General features: G+C 46.0%; 1 protein-coding gene across 2 annotated transcripts in view; it reads right to left on the bottom strand.

Moving 5' to 3' along the window:
- The window catches only part of FAM120B (family with sequence similarity 120 member B), a 70,328-nt gene that overhangs the window by 41,076 nt on the left and 4,522 nt on the right, over nucleotides 1–24,730 (bottom strand). The window contains exons 2-3 of one of the 2 annotated variants that reach the window (XM_082668860.1): nucleotides 16,754–18,151; nucleotides 11,564–11,744 (exon numbers count right to left, since the gene is read on the bottom strand). In XM_082668860.1, coding sequence (XP_082524986.1) covers nucleotides 11,564–11,744; nucleotides 16,754–18,130 — 1,558 coding nt within the window. In that variant the 5' untranslated portion in view covers nucleotides 18,131–18,151. The remainder of the gene's footprint in view (nucleotides 1–11,563; nucleotides 11,745–16,753; nucleotides 18,152–24,730) is intronic. The other variant, XM_082668861.1, reaches the window with a different exon arrangement.

Raw genomic sequence — 24,730 nt, 5'->3', positions numbered from 1 at the left:
ACTCAGCGTTCTCACTCAGCCTCTCCAAGCCATCAGCGTCTGGCTCCCCTGCGGCCTCCAGACCCTGTCCCCCCCAGGGCCCTCACCACACCAGCCCTGGCCTGGGGCCCACAAGGGGAACTCTTAGCCTTCCCCCTTCACGCTGGCACTGCCCTGGTGAAAGCAGGCTCCTCTTCAGTCTCATCCCCTTTCAAGCCATTCTCCATGTCAATGGGGCTTTTGGGGTTTTGCTTTTTTAAAAATGAAAATCTGACCAGGTCGGTCACTCTTTCTAATTAAGATTCCCCAACAGCTGCCCAGGGACCAGAAGCAAGTGCGGATCTCGGAGCCCAGCAACTGCCCAGGGCCCCTGAGTTGCTCTGGGGGTGGTGACCGGTTCCCGGGCGGCTGACACTGCTGGTCTGGGGACCCTGGAGAACCACAGCTCCGGCTCACGTGCCGTGCTCCACTCAGAGGCAGCCCCCCAGATCCCCAGGCTCACCTTGTCTTTTCTTACCTCTGCATTTGGTCTGCACTCTCTTCTCTGCCCGCCCCCCCACTCCCCGCAGAGGCCCACTTCCCTTGATGGGCACTTGGTGAACTCCCCCTTTCCCTTTCCCTCACTCTCAGTTAGGCATCAGTTCCTCTAGTGTGGGGCCAGCACCTCCCCCTGCACCCCCCAGCACCCCATGCCTCCCTCCCCTAGTTCTCTGGCCAGAGTCCCGCATATGCCTGCAATTTTCCCGCGGCTGCCCACCCTAACTGTGAGTTCCCCAGAGCAAGAACTGTGTCTTCTTCATATAAAACAAAGCCCGGAGCAAATATTCATTAACTGTTAAGTTTAATGAGCAAATTCATCTCAGTCTAAATTTCACGCATACCAAAAAATTTTTAAAAAGAAAGAAAATATGAGAAGTATTCTTGATGTTGTTAAAAACAAAACAATCCACTTTCTATATAATCCTCTTGGCCTAGGTTTCCATTACATTAAAAAACAGCCGGGGGCTTCCCTGGTGGCGCAGTGGTTGAGAGTCCGCCTGCTGATGCAGGCGACACGGGTTCGTACCCCGGTCCGGGAGGATCCCACATGCCGCGGAGCGGCTGGGCCCGTGAGCCATGGCCGCTGAGCCTGCGCGTCCGGAGCCTGCGCTCCGCAACGGGAGAGGCCACAACAGTGAGGGGCCTGCGTACCGGAAAAAAAAAAAAACAGCCAGGGCTTCCCTGGTGGTGTAGTGGTTGAGAGCCCGCCCGCCGATGCAGGGGACACGAGTTTGTGCCCCGGTCTGGGAGGATCCCACATGCCGCAGAGCGGCTGGGCCCGTGAGCCATGGCCGCTGAGCCTGCGCGTCCGGAGCCTGTGCTCCGCAACGGGAGAGGCCACAGCAGTGAGAGGCCCGCGTACCGCAAAAAAAAAAACAAAAAACAGCCAACTGAGTGAATACTGTCCTACTCATGCCAAGAGACAAACTTTAGGAGGTTTGGTAACTCACACTCAACCGCTGCCATTGATGAACCTAGCCTGCCAATTGACTCCTTGGGAATCACTAAAACATTCACAAAACCGCACTTCACACCGCGTGCAAGTGACCATCTTTCATCTAAAACTGTTCACAGCACAGAGGTTCAGAGTTGACACCTCAAAGTTTTAATTCTAAATAACACACAAAGAAAGTAAAGATAGGTTCACATTGGGCACTGGTATCCTTTATTTAAAAACACCTGATAGGGGCTTCCCTGTGGTGCAGTGGTTAAGACTCCGCCTGCCAATGCTAGGGGACACGGGTTGGAGCCCTGGTCCAGGAAGATCCCACATGTCGCGGAGCAACTAAGCCCGTGCGCCACAACTACTGAGCCCGCGTGCCACAACTACTGAAGCCCGTGCGCCTAGAGCCCATGTTCTGCAACAAGAGAAGCCACCACAATGAGAAGCCTGCGCACTGCAATGAAGAGCAGGCCCCCGCTCGCCGCAACTAGAGAAAGCCCGTGCGCAGCAACGAAGGCCCAATGCAGCCAAAAAATAAATAAATGAATAAAAATTAAAGAAATAAAAAAAAATAAAAACACCTGACAGACCTTCTGTTATTTCCTTTCTTGTTAAGACCCAGGGAAGTCATCTTTTGGACAAATATTCCAAGAGAAATGCCACACAGCATCAGTCGTTCAGCTGCAATCCAGGAGGAAACAGCTGCCCATCGAGAGAGCCCAATAGGAGCTGTGAGCTCACCTCTGCGTCAGGCCTGGCAGAGAAACAGGCCCAAGGCCAGCACCAACAGCAAGATCTCTCTTCCCTCAAAATTTAGACCACCACTGATGCCCAATCCCCTCTTTCCTCATTATTTAGACCAGCACTGACACCAAATTCCCTCTTTTCTCCATAATTTAGACCATTGAGGGTTAAGTGAATATTAATTACAAAGTATTTCTTAATTAACAAAAGAAGGGAAGCTTTTGCTTTTACAATAAAATGGTTAACTGACATCTGATGAGTTTAACTGACTAGGTCTCAGCACAACAAACTATGTTGCTTAAAATGCAGTACTTACAGCTATCTACTTACAGAGCCTTGAATAGGAAACTCTTAATTTTCAAATAAAATTAACTAGCCAGAGGATAAAAGTTCAATCAGAACTGCTGATCTGAAGTTTCATTCCCTAAACAACATTTTATAAATTGTGGGGAAGGATACAGGAAAAGAGGGATAAAAACAAGCATCTTCTCTGAAGTGGAGGGCAGGTGTCTGCAGGTTCTTCTGCGTCCTGCCCTCACCTGGTGAGCCGCCCGGTGACAGAGACCCTCGATATGCCTTTGTTTCCTCCTTCTGCCAGAAGAGGGTGAAAAGGCAGTGCAGAGCAGCTAGAAAATGCTATCAACATGGCAGAGTAAGTCTGTAGTCTGGATAAGGTCTCTGTCCAGACCTAAACATTCATTTGGAAGCATTTTCACTGTTAATTCAGACTATGCCTACCACAGACACAGTTACAGCTCCCCACTCCTAAAAGCCACAGCCGGATGCAAAGTGTTACCTGAAATCTTCTTAAAATAAAAATAAATGCATTTTGCTTGAAAATGCTATAGTTTAGCACATTCTCTGGGGTACCACATAATTTCAGAGGTTTTAATCTGGTATGCACTTTGAAACAACAGCAGAAATGTTTGCAATAATTTGGTTTGTCTGAATTAAAATAATCTTCTTAAATACCTACACATCAAGAAAAAGAGAAGAGAAAATTGAGTTTGGTAATTCCTAAAAGAAAAGGTTGATTTTCTCATTTGAACTTTCAATTTGCTAGGCTCTGAGTTCAAACGAGCAAAGTAAAAACTCAAGTAAAATTTCTTTGCTAGTTTTACTCTCTATTCACGCTAGAACATTTTATACGGAAAACAGAAAAGTAGCATAATCAAACTTGTTCTTCTGCTATTCCCAAAGGACAGACACATTATACTGCTTTATAAAAGCTTCTAGTATAACTAAGACATTTTCCCCTGGGAGCAAAACTGTGGAACTGTCTACATGCCCAACCGCTCTCCCATAAAAACTCTTGATTATGCCAACACACACTCCCAGCAGTGCCCACTCCTCTCACACAACCTGGAGGGTCTGTGAGCACTGGGAGGGGAAAGAGAACGAGCAGAAGCAACGTCAACTTTAACCGCTCAAGTACTGTACTTTCAAGTTTGATAACAATCCTCCAGGCTTTAAAAAGTATACATATGTCCTTATGATCCTGTAATATTTTTTATATTGCTGGTTTAATCTGTAATTATGTGTGGCTTTAGTCCTTAAAAATACAGAAAAACTCCCCATTCTTTTTTGTATACATTTGAAAAAAAAAGTCACCTTTTAGGTCAACCTCTAGGACTTGGATGAGCTGATGGCCTGTAGGCGCTTTGTAAAGGTGCCACACGGATGACATGACTCCCTAACCGCCCATCACAAGACTATCATTCTCCTGCAACTCCCATGGATTCCCAGAATGTCTGCTAAGTGAAAACGAGGAGAGAATGACAAGGAAAAAGGACAGTTAACCTTAATTGTTAAAGACTGCCACAGGCGTGGGCTCTTCTCCAGAGCTGCAAACCAGTGAGACAAGAGGAGGAGGGCAGAACAGAATCTGCCTTCTTGCATCTTTCTGAGTTCCTTCTATTTCCTAAAATATATCAAGTTTTATGGTGATTTAACCTAATCTTATCATTAGGGAGACTAAAAAACGGAGACAGAGTTAAAATCAGCGGTAAGAATGGGTATGAAGCCAAGGATGGGCTGAGGTCTGAGTTGATTTCAGGGTTTCTCCCTACTTTTGGCCATGATGCCATTGAGCTGTCTAAATACCATATATTCAACTATATAAAATACATGTAAGAGTGACAGCGACCAACCACTCCCTGAAGAGGCACCCTGCAACATTCCAGATGAACTGGAGTATCCAACAGATCCATTACCCAAATCTTGCCCATAATTAGGAGCTCTGAAGTATGAAGCCATCAATTCGGTGCTGTGCTTTGGCTCAGACCTCCAGCGTCCACAGCTGTGCACCTGCAGGAGCCCTAGTGCTGAGAGTCGATGACCGTGGAGTTAAAGGCAACTTTGATTCTAAACTCCAAACGAGTAGGCTCCTGCCTGCCAGTCAGACAGGGCTTAGAGACAGCTGCTTACCTAGTGGGATTTGAGAGACCATCGCTCTCCCTCCCATGTCTGAAATTCAACCATTAGGGTAATCCTTTTCTAAGGAATGCCTTGCTAAATGCAAGTACTCCTGAAAAGGTAACTTTTTTTTTTTTTTTTTTTTGCGGTACGCGGGCCTCTCACTGCTGTGGCCTCTCCCATTGCGGAGCACAGGCTCCGGACGCGCAGGTTCAGCGGCCATAGCTCACGGGCCCAGCCGCTCCACGGCATGTGGGATCCTCCCGGACTGGGGCACAAACCCGCGTCCCCTGCATCAGCCAGCGGACTCTCAACCACTGCACCACCAGGGAAGCCCAAAGGTAACATTTTAAACACACACTCAACACACATAATATCGGTCACCTAACTCACCTGAGAAATCTGCCAGGTGTGGCAAAATGCCCCCTGAACAGTCCCTGCTCCCTCAGCCTAGTGGGGAGGAGGGCCACCAGACAATACCCATGTGAACAGGGTGCAAGTACGAACTGTAATAAGCTTAAGAATGAAAAGCACAAAGCTTCTTCAGAGGAAATCAATTTTGATGATGGCATAAGGGAGGAATCTGGGGGAGTTGGTTTTCAAGGGCATGAGGGACAAAGAGAACTGGTCAGAAGGATGGGTCATTTGTAAACATGTGGATGGACCTAGATTCTGTCATACAGAGTGAGGTAAGTCAGAAAGAGAAAAATACCGTAGATTAACGCATATATGTGGAATCTAGAAAAATGGTACAGATGAACGTATTTCCAGGGCAGGAATAGAGACGGAGACGTAGAGAATGGACATGTGCACACAGGGGTGGAAGGGGAGGGTGGGACGAATTGGGAGATTAGGACTGACATATATGCACTACCATGTGTAAAAGAGACAGCTAGTGGGAACCTGCTGTATAGCACAGGGAGCTCAGCTCAGTGTTCTGTGATGACCTAGATGGGTGGGATGGGGGGTGGGAGGGAGGTCCAAGAGGGAGGGGATACATGTATATGTATAGCTCATTCACTTCGTTGTACAGCAGAAACCAACACAACACTGTAAAGCAATTACACTCCAATAAAAAATTAAAAAAAAAGGATGGTCTGAGCCAGAAAAATAAATTTTGTATTTTTCAACATGGATTTGGTTTTTAAAGCAATGCAAGTGAATGAAATCACCTGTGGATAAAGGGGGCAAACCCAGCTTTGATGGCCTCCCACCAACAGAGCCACTGAGAACAGGAGCCAGGCCAGCAACCTGAGGCTTCCAGCAGGAATTCGACGGTCCAGGAGGAGCTTCAGGACGGAGAAGAGAAAGGCCCTGATGGAGAGAGGAAGGAGAGAGGGACACTTCTCCAAAAAAGCTGAGGTTGGAGTGGTGAAATGTTACCCAAATGCAGCAAAAACAAACCAGGAAGTAGAAGATGAAGAAACAGAACATCAGACCAGGAAGTGCAACATCTCTTAGCAGTTCCAATAAAGGAAAACGGACATATGGATGGGAGAAAAATGTATAAACATGCAGGATAAAACTCTCCAAGGGGAAAACAGTCACAAAAAAGGAACAAGAACCACACTAGCACTCAACGCCGTCAGCACCCGGAACACTAGAGGAGGGTGGGGTTGGCTGAGACGGGGCGGTCGTGCTGACGACTCTTCCCTCTCCAACAACTCTAGAAGCCACCGCCTTCTCGAGTGGACACTTTTTACCCTGAGGCACCGTGCAGACAGCAACCTAGGGCGGAAGAGCCTGGCAGAACAAGCCACTCTCTGAGAGGACGAGGCTGTCGTGACAGCAGGGGCTGCAGGCAGAACCAGGAGCTGGTGCCGTGCAGAGACGGCTCCAGAAGTCTGCAGAGGAGCGTGCTCGAGGTCCTGGTGGGTCCAGGGCAAAGCTCAGTGAGGCCAGATAAGACAACCATGGGGAACCCTGCTGACCGACCCGGGGGCCCCTGCGGCCAGTGTGCAGAGACGTTGTCAAACACCGGCACTAGGGTGACAGCCCAGGAAGGCCCAGCCTCAGGAGCAGGGCCACTCTACCTCCTGAAATTCCCTATAAGGCAAGCCCTGAAAGGATTAGGTAAATGAACTGCCCGACAGGACAGAAATCAAGACCCTTCACAGATCCAAAATCTTCTAGAATACAATAAAAAATACTGGACATCAGAATAAGCAGAAATATGTGGACCCATTATAAGGAGGAAAAGTCAATAAACAGACACGGGCCCAGCAATGACAGGGATGACGGAATTAGTAGACAAGGACTTGAAAACAGCTACTGTGAACAAGTTTAAGGATTTAAAGGAAAACATGAAGACAGGGAAGAAAGAAATGGAAGATTGTTTTAAAAAACTGAAAAACACAATATCTGAAATGACAATTTCACCGGATGGGTTACCAGCAGATTAGACACTGCAGAGGAAAGACACTAGAAATGTGAAAATGACAACAAGAGTGACCCGAATTGAATCACAGAGAGAAGAGGCATAAAAACAAGCCTCGGTGCCTGAGGGACACTGTGAGGTGTGAACCAGGCACGTAACTGAAGGCCCAGAGTGATAGGTGAGAGAGATAGAAAAAGTTGAGCACCGTTTCATGAAATGTTGTTTTCTAAGTCAATAGGGAATAGAAATGGACCCAAAGAGCTCAAGAGTTGCAAGCAGAATAAACAGAGAGGAAACGACTCCAAAGCTCAGCTTGAACAGTGGCTGAAAACCAGCAATCAAGAAGAAACCCTAAGGACAGCCAGAGAAACACACACTTGCAATCCGTGGACACAACAGTCAGAAGGACAATCGTCAACTCATGAGAAACACAAGCCAGAGACAACAGAATGACACTCTGAAAGTGCCCAACAAAAACACCTAAAATTCTACATCCAGCAGAATTATATTTCTGAAATAAAGAGCAGCAGAGGGCTTCCCTGGTGGCGCAGTGGTTGAGAGTCCGCCTGCCGATGCAGGGGACACGGGTTCGTGCCCCGGTCCGGGAGGATCCCACATGCCGCCGAGCAGCTGGGCCCGTGAGCCATGGCCGCTGAGCCTGCGCGTCCAGAGCCTGTGCTCCGCAACGGGAGAGGCCACAACAGTGAGAAGCCTGCGTACCAAAAAAAAAAAAGAGCAGCAGAAATGGTGCACACAGAAGACCTCATCTCACCTATTAACTCCTTTAAAAGACAAATGACTGGGACTTCCCTGGTGGCACAGCGGATAAGAATCTGCCTGCCAATGCAGGGGACACAGGTTCAATCCCTGGTCTGGGAAGATCCCACATGCCGAGGAGCAACTAAGCCTGTGCACCACGACTACTGAGCCTGAGCTCTAGAGCCTGCGAGCCACAACTACTGAGCTTGTAAGCCACAACTACTGAGCCCATGTGCCACAACTGCTGAAACCCGCAAGGCCTAGAGCCCGTGCTCCACAACAAAAGAAGCCACCGCGATGCAAGAAGAAGCCCGCACACTGCAACAAAGAGTAGCCCCAGCTCGCCACAACTACAGAAAGCCTGCATGCAGCAACAAAGACGAACGCAGCCAAAAAAATAAATTATTCTTAAAAAAAAAAAACAAAAAAACAACTGACTGTTCAAAGGAAGGGTTGGAAAACTTGGCTCATAGGCCAAATCTGGCTTGCTTGCTTTTATACAGTCTGAAAGCTAATAATGCTTTTCATATTGTTTTAAATGCCTGGAAAATTATCAAAAGAAGAATTTTCTGTGACACAAACCGATGACATAAAATTCAAATTTTGTGACATGGGAAAACTAGACAAAGCTTCACTGGCACAGCCACACCCTTCTGGATGTAGGTCCATGGCACTTGGCTCAGCAGGGCTCAGCAGTTGTTACAGACTGTGGGGCCCTCAAAGCCTAAAATATTTATTATCATCTGGTCCTTCACAAAAAAGTTTGCCAACCCATGGTTTAAAATAAAAATAAGAATTGTGTGTTATGGGATTTAAAACATATACATAATCTCAAAAGGTTACCTACTATGTTTCCACTTATGTGACATTCTCAAAATGACCAAAATGTTGAGTTGGAGGACAGACTAGTGGTCACCAGGGGACAGGGACAGAGGGCAGGGTACAAAGGGGCAGCATGAGAGAGTTCCCCTGTGGTGATGGACCATTCCTGTACCTTGACATGGGATAAAACTGCATAGAACTATACACATACCAAATGAATGGGTGGACAAAATGCTGAAAAGTGAATAATGTCTATGATCTAGTTAATAGTACTGTACCAATGTCAAATTCCTGGCTTTGATATTGTACTTTATTTTATAAGATGTCATCTTTGGGGAAGCTGGGTGAAGGGTACATGAAACCCTATGAGCTATTTTTTGCAACTCCCTTGAGTATATAATCATTTTAGAAGTTTTAAAAATATACAGAATAGCAGGGAGAATGCAAGTACACTGTTGTAAGGTTTTTACAATACACATTACGTGATATGATACGGAAGTCAAATTGTGACACGTTAAAGACATATATTATAAACCTTATAAAAACTGCTAAAAAAACAAGCAAACAAAAACAGGTAAATCTAATAATCCAAGCCCAATAATAAGCCAATACAAAACAAAATACTAAAAATTACTCAATTGATCCAAAAGAAGTCAGAAAAGGAGAAAATAAGGGAAAAAAGAACAGAGCAAAGAGCAAAATGAAGACTTAAACCCATGAAGACATTACATGTACTGTCAATAAGTACATTAAGTGTAAATGGCCTAAACAGTCCAATTAAAAGACAGAGATTGAAAGACTGTATATGCTGCTTAAAAGAGACATACTTTCAATATAAAGAAATAGTTTAAAAGTAAAAGGACAGAAAGAAGATACAACATAATCATAAGAAAAGTGGGGTGTGTATACTAGTATCAGACAAAGCCAGCTTCAACATAGGGAATATGATCAGATTTTCTAAAAAAGGGAAATCTCATAATGTTAAAGGAGCCAATTCATTAAGAAACATACAATCCTCTATGTACATTCACTAATAACAGAACCTCAAAAACATCTGAAGTAAAAACTAACAGAATGAAGGGAATAAATAAAAACATCCACAACAGTATCTGGAGATTTCAACACTCTTTTCTTAAAAACTATGAACAAGCTGACAGAAAGTCGGTGGAAGACTCTCATAGCCCTCTTCGCAATACTGGCATTTTATAGAACACCACGCTCCACTGCAGAAAAGACATCTCTTTTAGGTGCATGTGCAATAGTAAGCCAAGCCAAGCAAACAGCATAGAATACGCTTTATTATATTCATCATAAATAAACCTGCAACAGCAGCTTTTTATGTTACATCCTAACAATGTAGACTTCATGTAGAAAGCCAAAAAGTTGAGAAAGAAAAAAGGAGCGTGAAGGTCAGTTGTGAAGATAAGTTCAATCTGAGTAATTTTCCTGTTATTGTGGTTATCTAATAAAGTGATCTCTATGGCTGTCAATAAATTGCATTAACAAAGTAGGAAATTTAAGTTATGAAGTTTATATATTTTAACCTCATTTAACAAAATACTCTAAAAATAATTCTAGGCAAATATTATTCTATAACATGAAATTTTTTCATGATGAAGATATCTTTTCTTTAATCATTGGAGTCAATGTGCCATCATTCATGTTAAGAAAGAGTATATGGGCAGAGAACCACATAAGAAAAATAGAAAAATTATTTCAATAATATTTGGTTTCAAAGTTTACATAGGTTCTTCTGTTTCTGTCTTCAAATCAGCTTAAACATCTTTCTCATGTCCTCCTTAGGCCACATCAGTGTCTGAACTCTCACAGCACCTATGGGAGAAGGCAGCACATGATGGGTGGTGCTGGGAATCTAATAAAATCTGGGTACAAAGGACCTGCCACTCCCTCTGCCCAAAAGAAGAATAATCACAACACTTCAATCTGATGATTCTATCACCACCGTTAGATTATGTAAATGTTTCCTTTCTGGAATAATATTAATAGTAATGTTGGTAGGTTTGGAGATAATGGAGTTTAGGCAAATGGGCCACAGACATCCTTTCACCAGGACTTTTCTGCTTCAGTCCTTGCCCTGACAGTAGTGTGCCAGACTCTGTTTCTCATCCCAGCACCATCCGATCAGACCATGATGTTCCAGCAGCCTGCCTCAGGTCAGCAAGGCCTTGCACGGAGGTAACTGCATGCATTAAGCATCACTAGTCTGTGCTACAGAGCGCTCTCCGACACTCCCAATTTCCCCAGACTGTTCCTAACAGAGGGTTACAGGGTCTGATTAATTTTATTCCTGGTGTTAAAGGTCCTCTCAATTTTACTGGCCTAGCCAGGGACAGTCCTCTCCTTATCCTCTTGTTCCTACTGTGAAATTGAAATACAGATGGAAAAACATAAACTTAATTACAAAAACTCCAAAGGAAAATTTTGTTTATATTTTAAAATATGATGATTATATACAATCATTTTACGAAACTCACATTTTGAGGGAGAGTAACTAGACGCTGTCTTCTAATAATAAACACACCCTACACTCCTACAGGAGGAAAGGGTTTTCACATTTTTTAAAAAGGACGAATCCTTTTAAGGCATAAAAATACAACATTTTAGAGACTTCCCTGGTGGTCCAGTGGCTAAGACTCTGTACTTCCAATGCAGGGGGCGTGGGTTCGATCGCTGGTTGGGGAAATAAGATCCCATATGCTGTGCGGCGGAAAAAAAAAAAAAACCTCGACATTTTACAGAAACAATGCACTTCTCTTTTAATGAATACTGGTCAAATGTTTGCTAATTAGATACAGACGTCCCAAGGCACTTACCCTTTATTCTGCACAGATGCGAGTGGCATTCTACATTACAGATTTCACAGAGAAATAAACCCCAAGTCCTGAAAGAATGCACTCTACTTTGTCTGGCCAGTTCTCAGAATTCAGGTTCACGAGCACAGTCACTGCGAGACCATGACTCACCTTCGCCATCCCCCAGCAAGAGGGAGTACACCCGCTGCCGCACTGGGCGGTAGACGAAGGCCTGGCTGGGCAGAGCTTGGTCCATCGCATCCTCCAGACTGTTGCTGCATTCGACCTCCCCGCTGCTCATGACGTTGTACACCAGGTAGCTCTCTGCCTGGACGTGATGTGCTCTGGCGACCTGCCGGAAATTTAAATGCAACTGGTTTCTCGCTGAAAACAAAACAGTGACCTTTAATAGGAAATCCAACGTCTCTGAGGGCTCAGAAATAGAGTAACTGTCACTCGAACTCATGACGTCAAGCTGGCCTCTGTGCCTCCTTTCCTTTGGGCTTCTGGCTCAAAGCTTTCTATTACTCCTCTTGCTCCTCCTCCAATTTCCAATCACCTACCAGACTTGTCGTACTTCCTCCTGCCGTCATTCATCATCCTGTCCACCTGACGGAGAGATGCTACCCAGGGCTCCAGCCGCCCCCACCAGTCTCTCCTCTCTCCAAGCCACCCTTCATCCCAGCGATACTCTGCCTTCCTGGAAACAGAGGCCCAGTCAATGCCTCCTCAAAGCATCTGGCCGGCTACCACAGATTCTTCAGCCTGAGACTCAAGGGAGGCCCCGCGGAGGCCTCCATCTCCTTTCCCACGTACACCATTGCCCTTCGTGGACTCTTTGGGGCCCAAGCTCCAAAGTTCTGCAAGAACCCTCCCTGTGCTCTGGAAAACTGACCTCTTTCAGCCCTTCCCAACCAGCCACTTCCCAGTCTCTGCTCCTTTAAGGGTCCCCTACAGCGTCATCTCTCCATAACCCTGTCATCCTCTTTGAGCAGGAACTCACCTACCCCTGGCCTGACGGGCTCAAACTCACGTTTACCCTACACTGGTTACCTGGCCTTACCTCTCCTATTAAACCATAAACTCCCTGGGATTAGAAACTGCATCACGTTCATTCAACTGTTCAGGGATTTTTTATTGAGCAGAAACTATGCACTGGGCACTCATTTCTTTCTACTTCGAATGCAGCACAGTGGCAGCACATGGTAGGTGATGAGATGGATGATTTAAATGGATACCACTTTCTCATTCAATGAGTAGTTAAGATCAGACGGCCTATAATATCCTCCATACAGGTTTCATGTTCCTGCAAAAACATTCTTATTACTGCAGGAATAAATTCATCTAGATTACTCTTCAGAATTTAAATCCAGCCTACCACTAATGGCCCTTAAAATGTGTTGCCAATAACCTGGAACATCAAAACCTCTGTGTGTCAGTGTCCCGTTGTTACTCATACACGTGAAGCAGCTCAGTCACGCCCATTCATTATTGTAGACTTGAGTCCTAATCGCTTTAACTCCTCACTTCCTTCATATGTAAAACAGGTTTAACAAAGGTGCTGACCTCACAGAACTATCGTGAGGATTAAATGTGTTAATATACGAGGCTGGCACATAGTGCATGGCCAGTAGGTGGTAAGTACTGGTCTCAGGCTGGACATACTCGAGTGTCTATCTCATGGCTAAAATTTCTTTAAATCAGGATGGCAGACAAGCTAGCAACTTTAAGGTCAGCAAGGATTCCAAAAGAGTTATTACTTGATGCTCTAACCAATCAAAGATCATTAGAAGTAACCTATTTCTCTATAACACCCCCTTTGATACAGAATCTATCAGAAACAATATGGTTAGATATTTCATGATCCTTTTAAGGCAGAATACCTTCTAATTTATTCTCCTATTCCCTCTTCCATTTCTCACTCTTTTTTTATTTCAGAAGAGTTAGTATTTTGACAAATTTATGTATATAGCTATAATAAATTATATTCACTCTACTAAGAAATCTTCAATTTCGGCAACTCTACAGAATTTGAGATGTAACATTCTTTTCTGGGTATACACAGGGTTTTCAGAGAAGTTCTCTACAAGCATAATATTAATTCATTAATTAGCTCATCACCTCAGTATCTTTTTATCTCTGCCCTTAACTGTAGATATTATATAGCATTCCACACTTGGAAAAACTTTAACGTATGCACCTAACCTGAATATTCTAAAGCAAGAATTCAGTTTATCCAACAGTGTGTAACTCTGGAGGAAACAGCAGTGGTTGTGGGTATGTACTCAGGTAATTGCTGCATTCAGCAACTTTGCACCTAAGGATTTCCAGGGTGACTATGTGTGGTCAAAATGCACACATTTGAATTCTGGTTACCTATTGACAGGGCTGGAAGACTCCATTGCAAAAAAATTTTTAAGAAAAAATTAAGGGAAACTTAAGAAACTTCAAAATTGTTTTCAAAGGTATCACTAAGCTCAGTAAATGCGAGTGTCACGGGAACAGCACACTATCTGCCCTTACCCTCCCCCCCCCCCCCCCCCCCCGCCCCGCAACCAGCAGACAGGCCTACCAGATTCTGCCGGCCTCTTCCCATCCCAGGCTCTTTCTGCCAAACTTCCTGAAAGAGCAACCCCATCCCCAGCTCCTGCCTTTTTTGCCTCCAAATTGCTCCCCAAATCCCTGTAATCTGAACTCCCCCAGGCCCCTGGGAGACCGCAGCTCTCTGAGGCCACCCAACCCTCCTATGTGCCAATAGCCATTCTCTGCAGTATACCCAATGTTTCAAAAAACAAAGATCTGATCTCACCACACCTCTGCTTGATAGCCAATGCCTCCTTAAAGAGTGTAAGAACTAAGTCCTGAACTCTTTCAGCACACACGTGCTACCCTTGGCAGTCAGACCCAACCTGTCCGCACTCCCCTTGCAGGAGACTGGGTGAGACGGCCAGGACGCCCATGAGCACAGCGGAAGCCCAGGTGGGTATGGGGTGGGTGTGGCGGATGAGCCAGGGGGCGTGACAAGGAGCCCAGACGGGAGACCAGAGCGGAAGTCGGGGACTGGCAGGGGCCAGAGCAAAGGAGAGTGAGCAGAGAGGGCCTGGAATGGCACTGTGGATGTGGCAGGTGATCGCTCAGTCAGAGTCCTGGGCTGGCTGAGACGCAGACACCGCCGCCTCTCGAATGAAGACTCAGAGCAGGGGGGTTCCCTTACACACTCCTCCACTCTCCTGCTTCTACACTACCGACCACGACTGTGTCACCTCTCTAAGCGCCAATGAACTTCTAGACCAGCAGGGAAGGCAGCGGTGATCTTGGAAAGCGTCAAAGGCTTGGGTTCAACGCCAGGGTCTGCCAAGCGCTAGTCGTGTGACTACTGCAGACCATGTCACTTTCACACCTATGTCCTCACCCACGCGTCTAGCGACAGAGCTGTGCGATGACCGAAGGAGACTCAGTGAGGAACGCCTTCTGGGAACCATGAACAACTACAAAGAGATGTGTCATTGGAGAGCCACCTGCGCGACCAAACTGAACACATGCAAGTCGAGCCCAGGTTTAGTTCTCTGTCCTTCCTCCATGCTCTTCTCCTTCTTCCTCATCAGACCACTCCTCATTCTCTGCTGAGGCCCACCTGTCCCCGTGCTGTCATGTTCTACTCATGTCCCACTGCCTGGCAGCACCTCCACGTGGAGGTCCACTTCTAACCTTCCTCCAACGTCCACCCCACATTCTTTTTCCTCTAAAAAGCAGTTAAGAGTGCTTCCCAGTAGAATAAATTTCTTAACTTCTTAATACTTTTTCACCTGCAACTCTCTTAAAACATGTATCATCTTCTACCTCTTAGCTCCTCTGCTACAATATATGTAAGAGAAAGAGGGGAAAGACCTTTCGGACAGGAGAACCCCTGCAGTTGTACAGGAGGGAGGGAAGAAGTCACCAGAGAAAACCTAAAGATACAAGAGACAGAGAACATCCCCTCTGAGACTGAACTAGCAGCCCCTACCAGACAGACAGCAGGACAGGACAAGGGGCTTGGCAATGACAAGAACAAACAAGGTCCTGCCCTCACAGAACCGCCCCATCTAGCAGGAAAGACAGGAACCAAACACGACATTCCAGGGGCATGCGCTGCAAACGTCAGGCACACACACACAGGGTGGGCAGCCAGGGGGCTTCTCTGCGTGTGTGGTGGAAAAGCCGAGCAGGCATCGACTAGCAGAAGGGGGCAGGAGAGCCGTCCCGGAGGGCGAAGAGCACATGAGAGGCTGCAAGCAGCCGAGGGGCAGACAAAGGTGGAGCTGCAGGCAGCGCCTGGGTCATGGCTGCCAGCCTTGTTCCGGTTACTGTTTCCCTCCTAAGAGCTACGGAATGCAAATAAGGGTTTTATTTCTGTGTGCAGCATGACAAATGGACTGGAAGGGGCAGAAGTCTGTTTAGGAAGAGCGCTCAGAGATGACTGCAGTCATTCACACAAGCGATATTTTGGCCTAGGGTGGTAGGATCCACCGAGCAGATCAAAGTACCAAGACTTGGGAGAGACTGGTTACGAAAAATGGGAGAGATGGTTCCCAGGTTTTTAACTTGTGCAAGATGGTGACAGTCAATGCCAGAACAATGAAAGGTTGTGGTCATGTTTGGTTCTGCACTTGCTGAGATGCCTCAGGGCATTCATGTGGACATGCACCTTCTCTGTAACCCAAGGAGAACGAGAGGATTCAATGAGCTAAAATACACGCGCTGCACGTAGACAGATCCTCCATGCAGCAAGCAGTTAAAAAACAGTGGCTCTCCTTCAAAAACCATCAAGGCTCTATATTACCTTCAGGACTACGTCCAAATTCCCAGCATGGCATGTACCAAAATCCACAATCTGGCCGCAGTCTATCTTTTGCAACTGTTTTCTCCTTACTTAGCCCTTCAAACCGCATGCCTCTGCTACCTGTCCCAGAACTGTGCCTGAGGGGAGAGTCTACAGGCCACCCCTCCAGCGCTCCCGCAGACCCCATCTTCACCTGTTCACAACAAATCTCAGCCCCATGAAGGCCTGGCTTCAGTTATCCCTCCTCTGGGAGCTTCTCTCTGTACTTAACCCACAGTGATTACTCTCTTTCAAATTTCGAGCACTCTCTCTGTAACAGTGATGTAACAACGTGAGACAGAGTTTATAATGTGGGTTTTCACATGTATTGTATCTTACTTCCTAGCTAAACTCCAAGGGTTCTGTCCTGTGCCTGCCACCCCCACCCCCCGCCCCAGTGTCTTAACCACTGCAGGCAGTCAATAAATACTCACTGTCAAATCTATCAATGGGTACACTTTCCATCATGACGTTAGATCTGGGTGGACACATCTACATACCTTCAAGATCTCAGGATCCGAAACCATAGTTATTTGTGGCTTGACTTCAGGCCCCATATTTACAAGATCTTCTTGTTTAATTTCAGGGTTTGTACACAGGGGTGCTTCTAGGTTAAATTCAGGGTCCGTATCTACAGGTAATTTCCGCTTGGATTCAGGATGTGTGCATAAGAGAACTTCTTGCCTGGATTCAGGGTGTGTACATAAGGGAAATTCTTGCTTGGGTTCAGGGTCTGTACACATGGGGACTTCTTGTTTGGATTCAGGGTCTGTGTACACGGGAACCTCTTGTTTGGATTCAGGGTGTGTATACAAAAGGACTTCTTGCTTGGATTCAGGGTCTGTACACACGGGAACTTCTTGCTTGGATTCAGGATCTGAACTCATGGACAGTACCTGCTTGTCCAAAGTTACTACGCCTTTAGGTTTTTGGAAAAACCATGGAGACTTCTGTCCTGGCAAAAGATATGATGCCACTCCTTTATAAAAAAGAGCTTTGTTTGGCCCCAAAGGTAACATCTCTTCCAGCTTCTTCTCACCTTGATGCAACCGAAGAACTTTAGATATGTGGTCCGCTACAGCTAAGATAATGTTACCTTTTTTGTCAAAGTTCTCTTTCACAGAGGTATAAGAAGACAAGCACTTGTAACGAAAGCTTTCGAACATGCCTTCTGGGATGATGTCGTTGCCAAGCAGGCAGGCCAGAAGAGGAAGGTCAAACAGGCTGAGACCCAGGCTCTGACAGAGCTTCTCTCGGCACAGCATGATGGTGTCCAGACTGTCCAGGGAGAGCTCACTGATGGAAAAGTAGGGACAGGTGTCATAAATTAAATAGTCAGTGTCTTCTCCAAGAATCCCAAGACAGTTGTTCTGGAGGCCATAGGAAGCCACCTCATAGTCGGCCTCCTGTAACGAACACAGAGTTTCCTGACCCAGGGCCTTCAAAGCAAACTGAGTAAATATGGCCAGCCCTGAGGGGATGAAGAACATGTTTCTGCCAGGCTGCTCCCTGTGGGACTTGATATAATGGAAGATCTTGGCTATCTCCCTGTTGTTCTTGAGTCTTCGTTTCACCCACTCGTCTCTCTTGGACTGCTCCACCATGCCATCAAAGAAGAATACCAACTTGATGCCAACAGCTGTAAAAGTTTTCACAAATTCTCGCAAAGAAGAAAAGTATTCCCGCCACTGGCCACCACAGATCCAAGAGTCCGGCGTGTACCAGTATCTGAGGCAACACATGGCATCGACCACAATGGTAGGAGTCCCTCCAGGATGCCTGCTTCGGTGGTGCTCTGCCAGCTCTTTGAAATTTACTACCATACATATATGTGGGCAGCTACTTCTCACAAATCCCTGTAAGCCTCTCACACCCATAACTGACCTCCTGGAAAGGATCTGGAAAGGAAAAGAAATGAGTACTTATGGCGTTATCACCAGACATATGGCGCCTTTCAGAGCAAACACAGACGATATTTAACATTCACTCTCTGTCTCCAGCACGACACAGAGCACGTCACGCTGGTCAGGAGCCTGAAGAGGCTTCCCCGGACACACCCGTGGGGCTGCGCCTGCGAGTAAGGTGCTGAGTCGGACTTCCACCAGGACAGCACAGGGCAGCACTCTTTTAAGATTGTCACTAAGACTATTACTCAAGAGATTTCTCAACAAAGTTCGAAAACAGGTTAACAATTTCAAAGAAGTAATACTGCCCATCTAGGAGCTCAAACAGAAGTTAATTTTGAAAACATAAAATGTAAAATTGATACGTGCAACACTGATGTTTCTCAAAGTAATTCTGCTGAGTGAAAGCTGGACCAAGGAGCGCACACTGCACGGTCCCACTTATGTAAAAGCCCAGCCCACTGAGAGCTGAGCTGCCCGCAGTGGCAAGAGCCCTGTGGTCGTCTGCAGTGGGGCAGGAGACAGGGTGATGGACACATTCACCACCTTGGCTGTGGGGATGGTGTCACGGGTGAACGCATGCTCAACCTCTCGAATCATACGCTGTACATATGTGCAGTTTCCTGTGCATCAAGTGCATCTCAATAAAGGTGTTAAAAAGGAAACTACATGAATATTCACTAGGCCAAATGCAGCAACATTTGAGGTGGTGACTGACTGACTTTGGATGGAAAACTGCCCATTCTAAAATGTAAAAACACACAAAATAATTCAAAGGATCAGAATTCACAATCTGGAAAAAATCTAAGCAGAGTCCTTTATGTAATAAGTATGATGTCCTTACGCATAACAAAAGATGTAATATAGCCAGTAACATACATCAGTGGTCAGACATCTTTTATCTTAACGGCCTATTCTTTTCATCAGGGCTTCCGGTCCTCTGATAAAACAAAACAAAAATATCCTTACTATGCAAACAGCAGCACAAGAGCGAATGGTGCCTCTCCCAGGCTGGGGACTGAGGGCAGCAGCCCCAAGCTGCCCACGCACGGCAGTAACAGCTCCTGTCTGTGCCCACTTCCTGCCAGACAGCGCTGGGCACTCAAAGCACACGTCTCCACTCTTCAAAACAACCCTGGCGGGTAAAAATCTGTAAGCCCTATTTCAGTAAATAAATTACTAGGCTGGGAAAAGGCCCCCTCGTGGATTATCTTTTAAGAATTTGCTGCCTGTTAATGGACCCTTGCCCCTAAGAGAATTTGGAGTTATCTGTTTAATAGCCATTAATAATAAAGAATATCTAAAAACTGAGTGGACACAAATAGCACACATTTAAGTTGAAATTGAGTGAGGCCTTGCTCATTAAGTTGTTACACATAATGGATCCATATACCCCAAACCACTGGAGACCTATTACTAGCAGTGGGTTCATCTTGGAAGGTGTGTTTCTGAAGCAGGAGATGGACTTCATAACATGATTATCTCAGCCATAATGCAGTTCTCCAGTCGGGCCCTCCGGGCCTGGTGTGGAAAGGGGATATGTTTCAGAACACAATGTCGGACTGTACAAAATACCGAAATGGATTTAAAAAAAAAAAAGGCAAGGTCTGTGGACGACGAGTGGATCCAAGGTAGATCTTACCCAGCGGGAGGCGGACTCTTTCTATACTGCGAGAGGAGACCTGCTTCTTTCCCCGAGCTCTCGTGCGGGTGCTGAGGACCCTCCCACCAAGCCCACGTGGAGATGGAGCCAGGAGGGCAAAGCACCGGCACCGCCTTCACTCCCACCCCTCACAGACGTGGGCCCATTTGTGCAGCAGCTCTGCCACATTTGCGTTGGCTGCCTTCCCTCACCGATAAAAAGACATTTTTGTTTCAAGCATTTTTCTACTAAAACTGCAAGTGACAACACTGAGTTTCTTGAAACACTCTCCTCTTTATTTTGCAAGAAGTCGGGCTCAGCCTCTGCTTTGATTTTATTCAAATGTTTTTCCTCCTTGCTTACCCCAGTAGTGAAAAGCTCACTATTTTTTAAACATGTACTGGTTTTTCCTGTCTTTCACACTGCCAATTTCTCACAGTTTGAATCACAAATTACCTCAGGAATGTTATGTTACAATGTGCTCTTCTATGGCATTCACAAAGACAATTTTGGATAGGCAAAGGTTTGGGGACTTGGGCATTAGAGGATGCCTTCCGGCACTTCGGCTCTTCAAAGCATTAATGCAGTGTTAGCCCACCATCAATGCAGTCAGTGTGGTGTGAAAGGAGATGCTTAAAAAGAGAAATCTGGATATTACCTTTTTAAACAACTTTCTTCTGTTTTTTTACGCCTTTTATTGCTAACAACATATACTCTAAAGGTAGTTTTTAAGATGACTGCAAATACATATAATATGATTATACAATATATATATTGTAAAATTATACGTATATATACACACACGTATATAAAATTTCATTTATTCTACCTGCAAATTATACAGGAAATTGTCATTATCTAGATAACTGTTGCCTGGAAAACAAAAGTTATGTCTCACTAGGTAGGAGTCCCACTGCTCAAAATACAGTCTGGGAGTCACGTGCATTAACGTGGGCCTCAGGGCAGAAGATGTCACCCTGTCAGATCCCTAACACCCAGCACAGTATCAGGCACATGAGGGCCTGGCAAGCACTTGTGAACGAATAAATAGATAAAGGCATCAAAGGGCAAGTGTATAAAGAGAAATCAGGAATCAACAAGTTTATAGACTCCAACTGTGGGCAAAGAGTACAGAGTAGAGTCTGCCCTTGAGTAGCTGACAAACTGGTCTGGGAAACAAAGCATCAGTGCAGGAGATTTTAGGAAAGAGCACAGGTGCACAAGTACAGCTAGAGTGTGTGACACGGGAGGAGGCCTCGCTCCTAGCAATGGCTCTGTTCTCCTTACATCCAGACCAATCCCAATGTACTGGGTTACCAGTAAATGAGGCCTGCAGAGAAGAGGAAGGAGAAGCCCAGAAGCTCCTTTATTCACAGTCTTTCAACTGACAAACACTTGGAGAAATGAAGAGAGAGGCAGCAAAACACATATGCACCCTATCTGCCACTGAGAGAACGGGGTCAAAAGCTACACATGGAGAGTCACTCTGGACACAGCAACAGTGGACCCATGGACAGCCCAGGGCACACACCCTGCCCCCCATGGAGCAGTGTTTGTAGGCAACCAGTACCAGCAGTTGTGGCCACCTTGAGCCACATCCAGCATCCCAAAGGTGTCAAGGCATAATGTTCAAAGGTGAAAAGACATAACCCATGCAAATATAAATTAACGAAAGAAACCGTAAGACAGGAAGCCAGTTCCGAGCGCATCTGAAGAGCTGGCCGACCAAAGTGAGCTTTTTAAAGTTGGAGAGGAATTGGGTTAATGTCCTCCAGAAATAGAACCATAACCTTTGGATAGATCTTTATCAGACAGAAATAATGTCTCTACAAGACAAAAATCTACAAGTTAACGTGTAACATCACAGTGTTTGAGCTCTCATGAAGAGTAAACAGCAAAGTAAAACGGAGAGGGACCTTCTGTTAGAAAACTGAATATTGGAAGAATCTCTTGGACAATGTCCCAGGATTCAGTGAAGAACATACAGTCCTCTTTTTCCATGCTCCGTGTCTGACTCTTGGACCATTGTTCTCCCAGTGGTAACCTGCTGCCCAGGGCCTGGGCCCTCTCATGAGGCCCCTCACACCTTTAAGTGGAGGATCTGAAGTCTGCTCTCTCCTCTCCTCCCCATTAGCCTCAGCTAAAAAGAGGAATTTACAGGGACCCTTTCAACACAGCAGGGTAAGAACAGGGACTGAAAATTCAGGGATGAACATGTGTCCCAGGCCAGCACACGAGACACGGCAACTGCCCAGCGCTCACTGGAATTCACAGCCAGGGCTGCGGTTCACCGCAGGTGGTCCGGGCGGCTGCACCAGGCCGCTCTCCCTGCTGTCAGAGGCCTCCACACGGGACAAGCGGAACTACTGGCCGACACGCTCTCCCTGACCAAACTCAGGCTCCTGGGCCCTCTTCTCGACAGGCCTCCACCTTGAGCTGCAAGTTCATCCTTACCAAGTTTAGCCAGATTCCTGCTGAGTCAGCTTGAGTAACCCCACCCTTGACACGTGACCCGCCTCAAGATCTGATCTAACTGCTCCCCCGCCCTCCAGTCGCAGCGACCCTCCCTCTGCTGCAGGCTCTCAATCCCCCGGTGTCTGTGCTGTGTTCGAACTTGAGCCCACCTCTCTCACCACTCAAGTCTTGAAGAGAGTCCTTCTCACTGTCTTAACAAGTGTCAGAGGGATATTTTAACACTAACTTCAACCTCAATAAAGTTTATTCAAAGTGGAAATGGAAAGCCTACAGCCGTCACGACTCCAGACTCAGGGTGCCCTCCCTGGAGGACCCTCCGGACCACAGTCTGGCCATGACCACTGACGCCAACATTCAGAAAACCGTGCGTGGCAGATGCACCGAGTTGGGAGCTCGACCCCTCTTGGCTGCGTCCTAGGGAAAAAGACAGAACGCTGGGCAGCACAGCACTGCTGACAGAAGGGAAGGCTCTACAACAAAACTGAGCTGAGTTGAAATTCTAACCTCCACTTACTAGCAGTGAATCTTGGAGCAAGTTACTTCATTCTTCTTATATGCAAAATGAGGTTTATAAGACTCAATTGCTGTGATGCAATTTTATTTATATTATAAATTTGGTCATCATTTTTCATTAGTTGCTACAGTTCAGTGAAATAAGCCCAGCACAAGTCAAAATTATTAAATTATCTCAAAATTTAAAACAAAGCCATATAAATTTTAGTCAGGCTTTACTGTATTTATGATTTTTACAATCTATATTACTTTTTAATATCAGGAACGTACTTATTTATAAAAATTTTTTTCTGATTAAAAAAGTAGCCATGTTCTTTGCAGAAAATTCAGGGCAGCACAAAAAGAAAAAAACTACTCATAATCTCACCTTCCAAGGGTGACTACAACAAACATCTGAGTACATATTTCTAGTTTTTTTAGTTATTCATTGTTACTAAAAATTGGGATCATGCTTTTCTATAATCTACTTCTGTGTCTTAGTTTATTATGAATATGTTCCCAAGTCGTAATGTTAACCTCCTGCAGTGTCACTTTTAATGGCTGCACCATGTAGACATAATAGGAGTTATCTAACCCTACTGCTGAACATTCATTTCCAATGCCGTATGCCATAAATAAAGAATGTCAGTCACATCCGTGAATACACATCTCTGAACACACCATCTCTGATCATTTCCTTGGGATTAATCTTAGGTGTGAAACTGCTGAGTCAACGCAAAAGCACATATTGGTCATTTGTGCCTAACTGTAGTTGTAACTCATTCACACTTACTTCTCCTCAATGACACCAGGTAACTTTATTTAGACATAAGTCAGGTTTAGTCATTCAGCAGCTACCTGTGTCATCGCTACAGCAGCCGTGGAGCCATGACTAAGACAGACAGGGTCCCTGCCTTCTGGCAGCTTATGCTCCAGCAGGAAAGCCTCCAACAAGCAATGATCACTTGGGCATTACTGTAGGGCAGAGAAAAGCGGAGAGCGTGCAGAATATTCAGCAGGAAGACCCAACCCAGACCTGGGATCCACGACGGCCATCCTGAGGAAGGGCATTCCAAGCGGCCCTGACATGAGGCAGAAGAGCCGGCAGGCACAGCCAGAGGGAGAGGGGAGAGTAGGCGGATGGGGGGGCGTAAGCAAGAGGAATACGGGATGAATCTTTTTTAAGTCCATAAGGTGTCTTTTTAATTATTAAATCAGTGTTTCTAAGGTGCTTAAAATATCTGTTCTATTAGGTAGTTTAACCTGTACTTTATTTACTGTATTATAAATGTGTTCTTCAACGTGGAAAATGGGGGAAAAAAACAAAAACAAAACCCCTCAGTCTGGCCAGAACCTCTGTAGTAAGGGAAGAAGAGTCTAGAGAGACGAAGAGGCGCAGCGACCAGAGTTTGCACAGCCACACACACGTGCACACTTCATCCTAAGGGAAAGCAGGTGCTGCTCAGGGCTCTTAAGCAAGCGCATTTTAGAAGCACTGCCCTGCCTGTGCTGTGGAGGAGGGAGAGAGGCAGGCCCGACTGGGGAAAACCAGCTACCCCCCCGCAAAGCCCAGCACCCTCCCTCATGTGGATGTGGAAGAACCCCAACGCTGCAGGGAGGCAGAGCCCTGTTTCCTGCTGCAAAAGACAAAGGAGGGTACAGAGAGGCTCTTCTGCTCCCCCACCCTCCCCGATATACCAGAGATCTAGCAGCTGTAGGCACAGCAACCAGCAAGACAAAGTCCCTAAGACATGCACCTTGAAAGAAGGAGCAAAGGCTCAGGGTCCGTCAGGAAAGAAGCCTGCGGGTGTGCAAACACATGTCAAAACGCACCAAGCCGTACACTTTAAATATGTGCAGCTTATTCTACGAGCCCCACGGCAGACACCCCTCTCGTCCCACTGGCACGCTATCAAGTTTTGCTCGGACTCCACTGTGGCGCACGCCTGCCAGCGACGAAGGCA

The sequence above is a fragment of the Grampus griseus genome (genome assembly GCF_964374135.1).
Source record: "Grampus griseus genome assembly, chromosome: 13".
Classification (NCBI taxonomy): Eukaryota; Metazoa; Chordata; class Mammalia; order Artiodactyla; family Delphinidae; genus Grampus; species Grampus griseus.
This window is presented reverse-complemented; position numbering and strand designations above follow the sequence as displayed.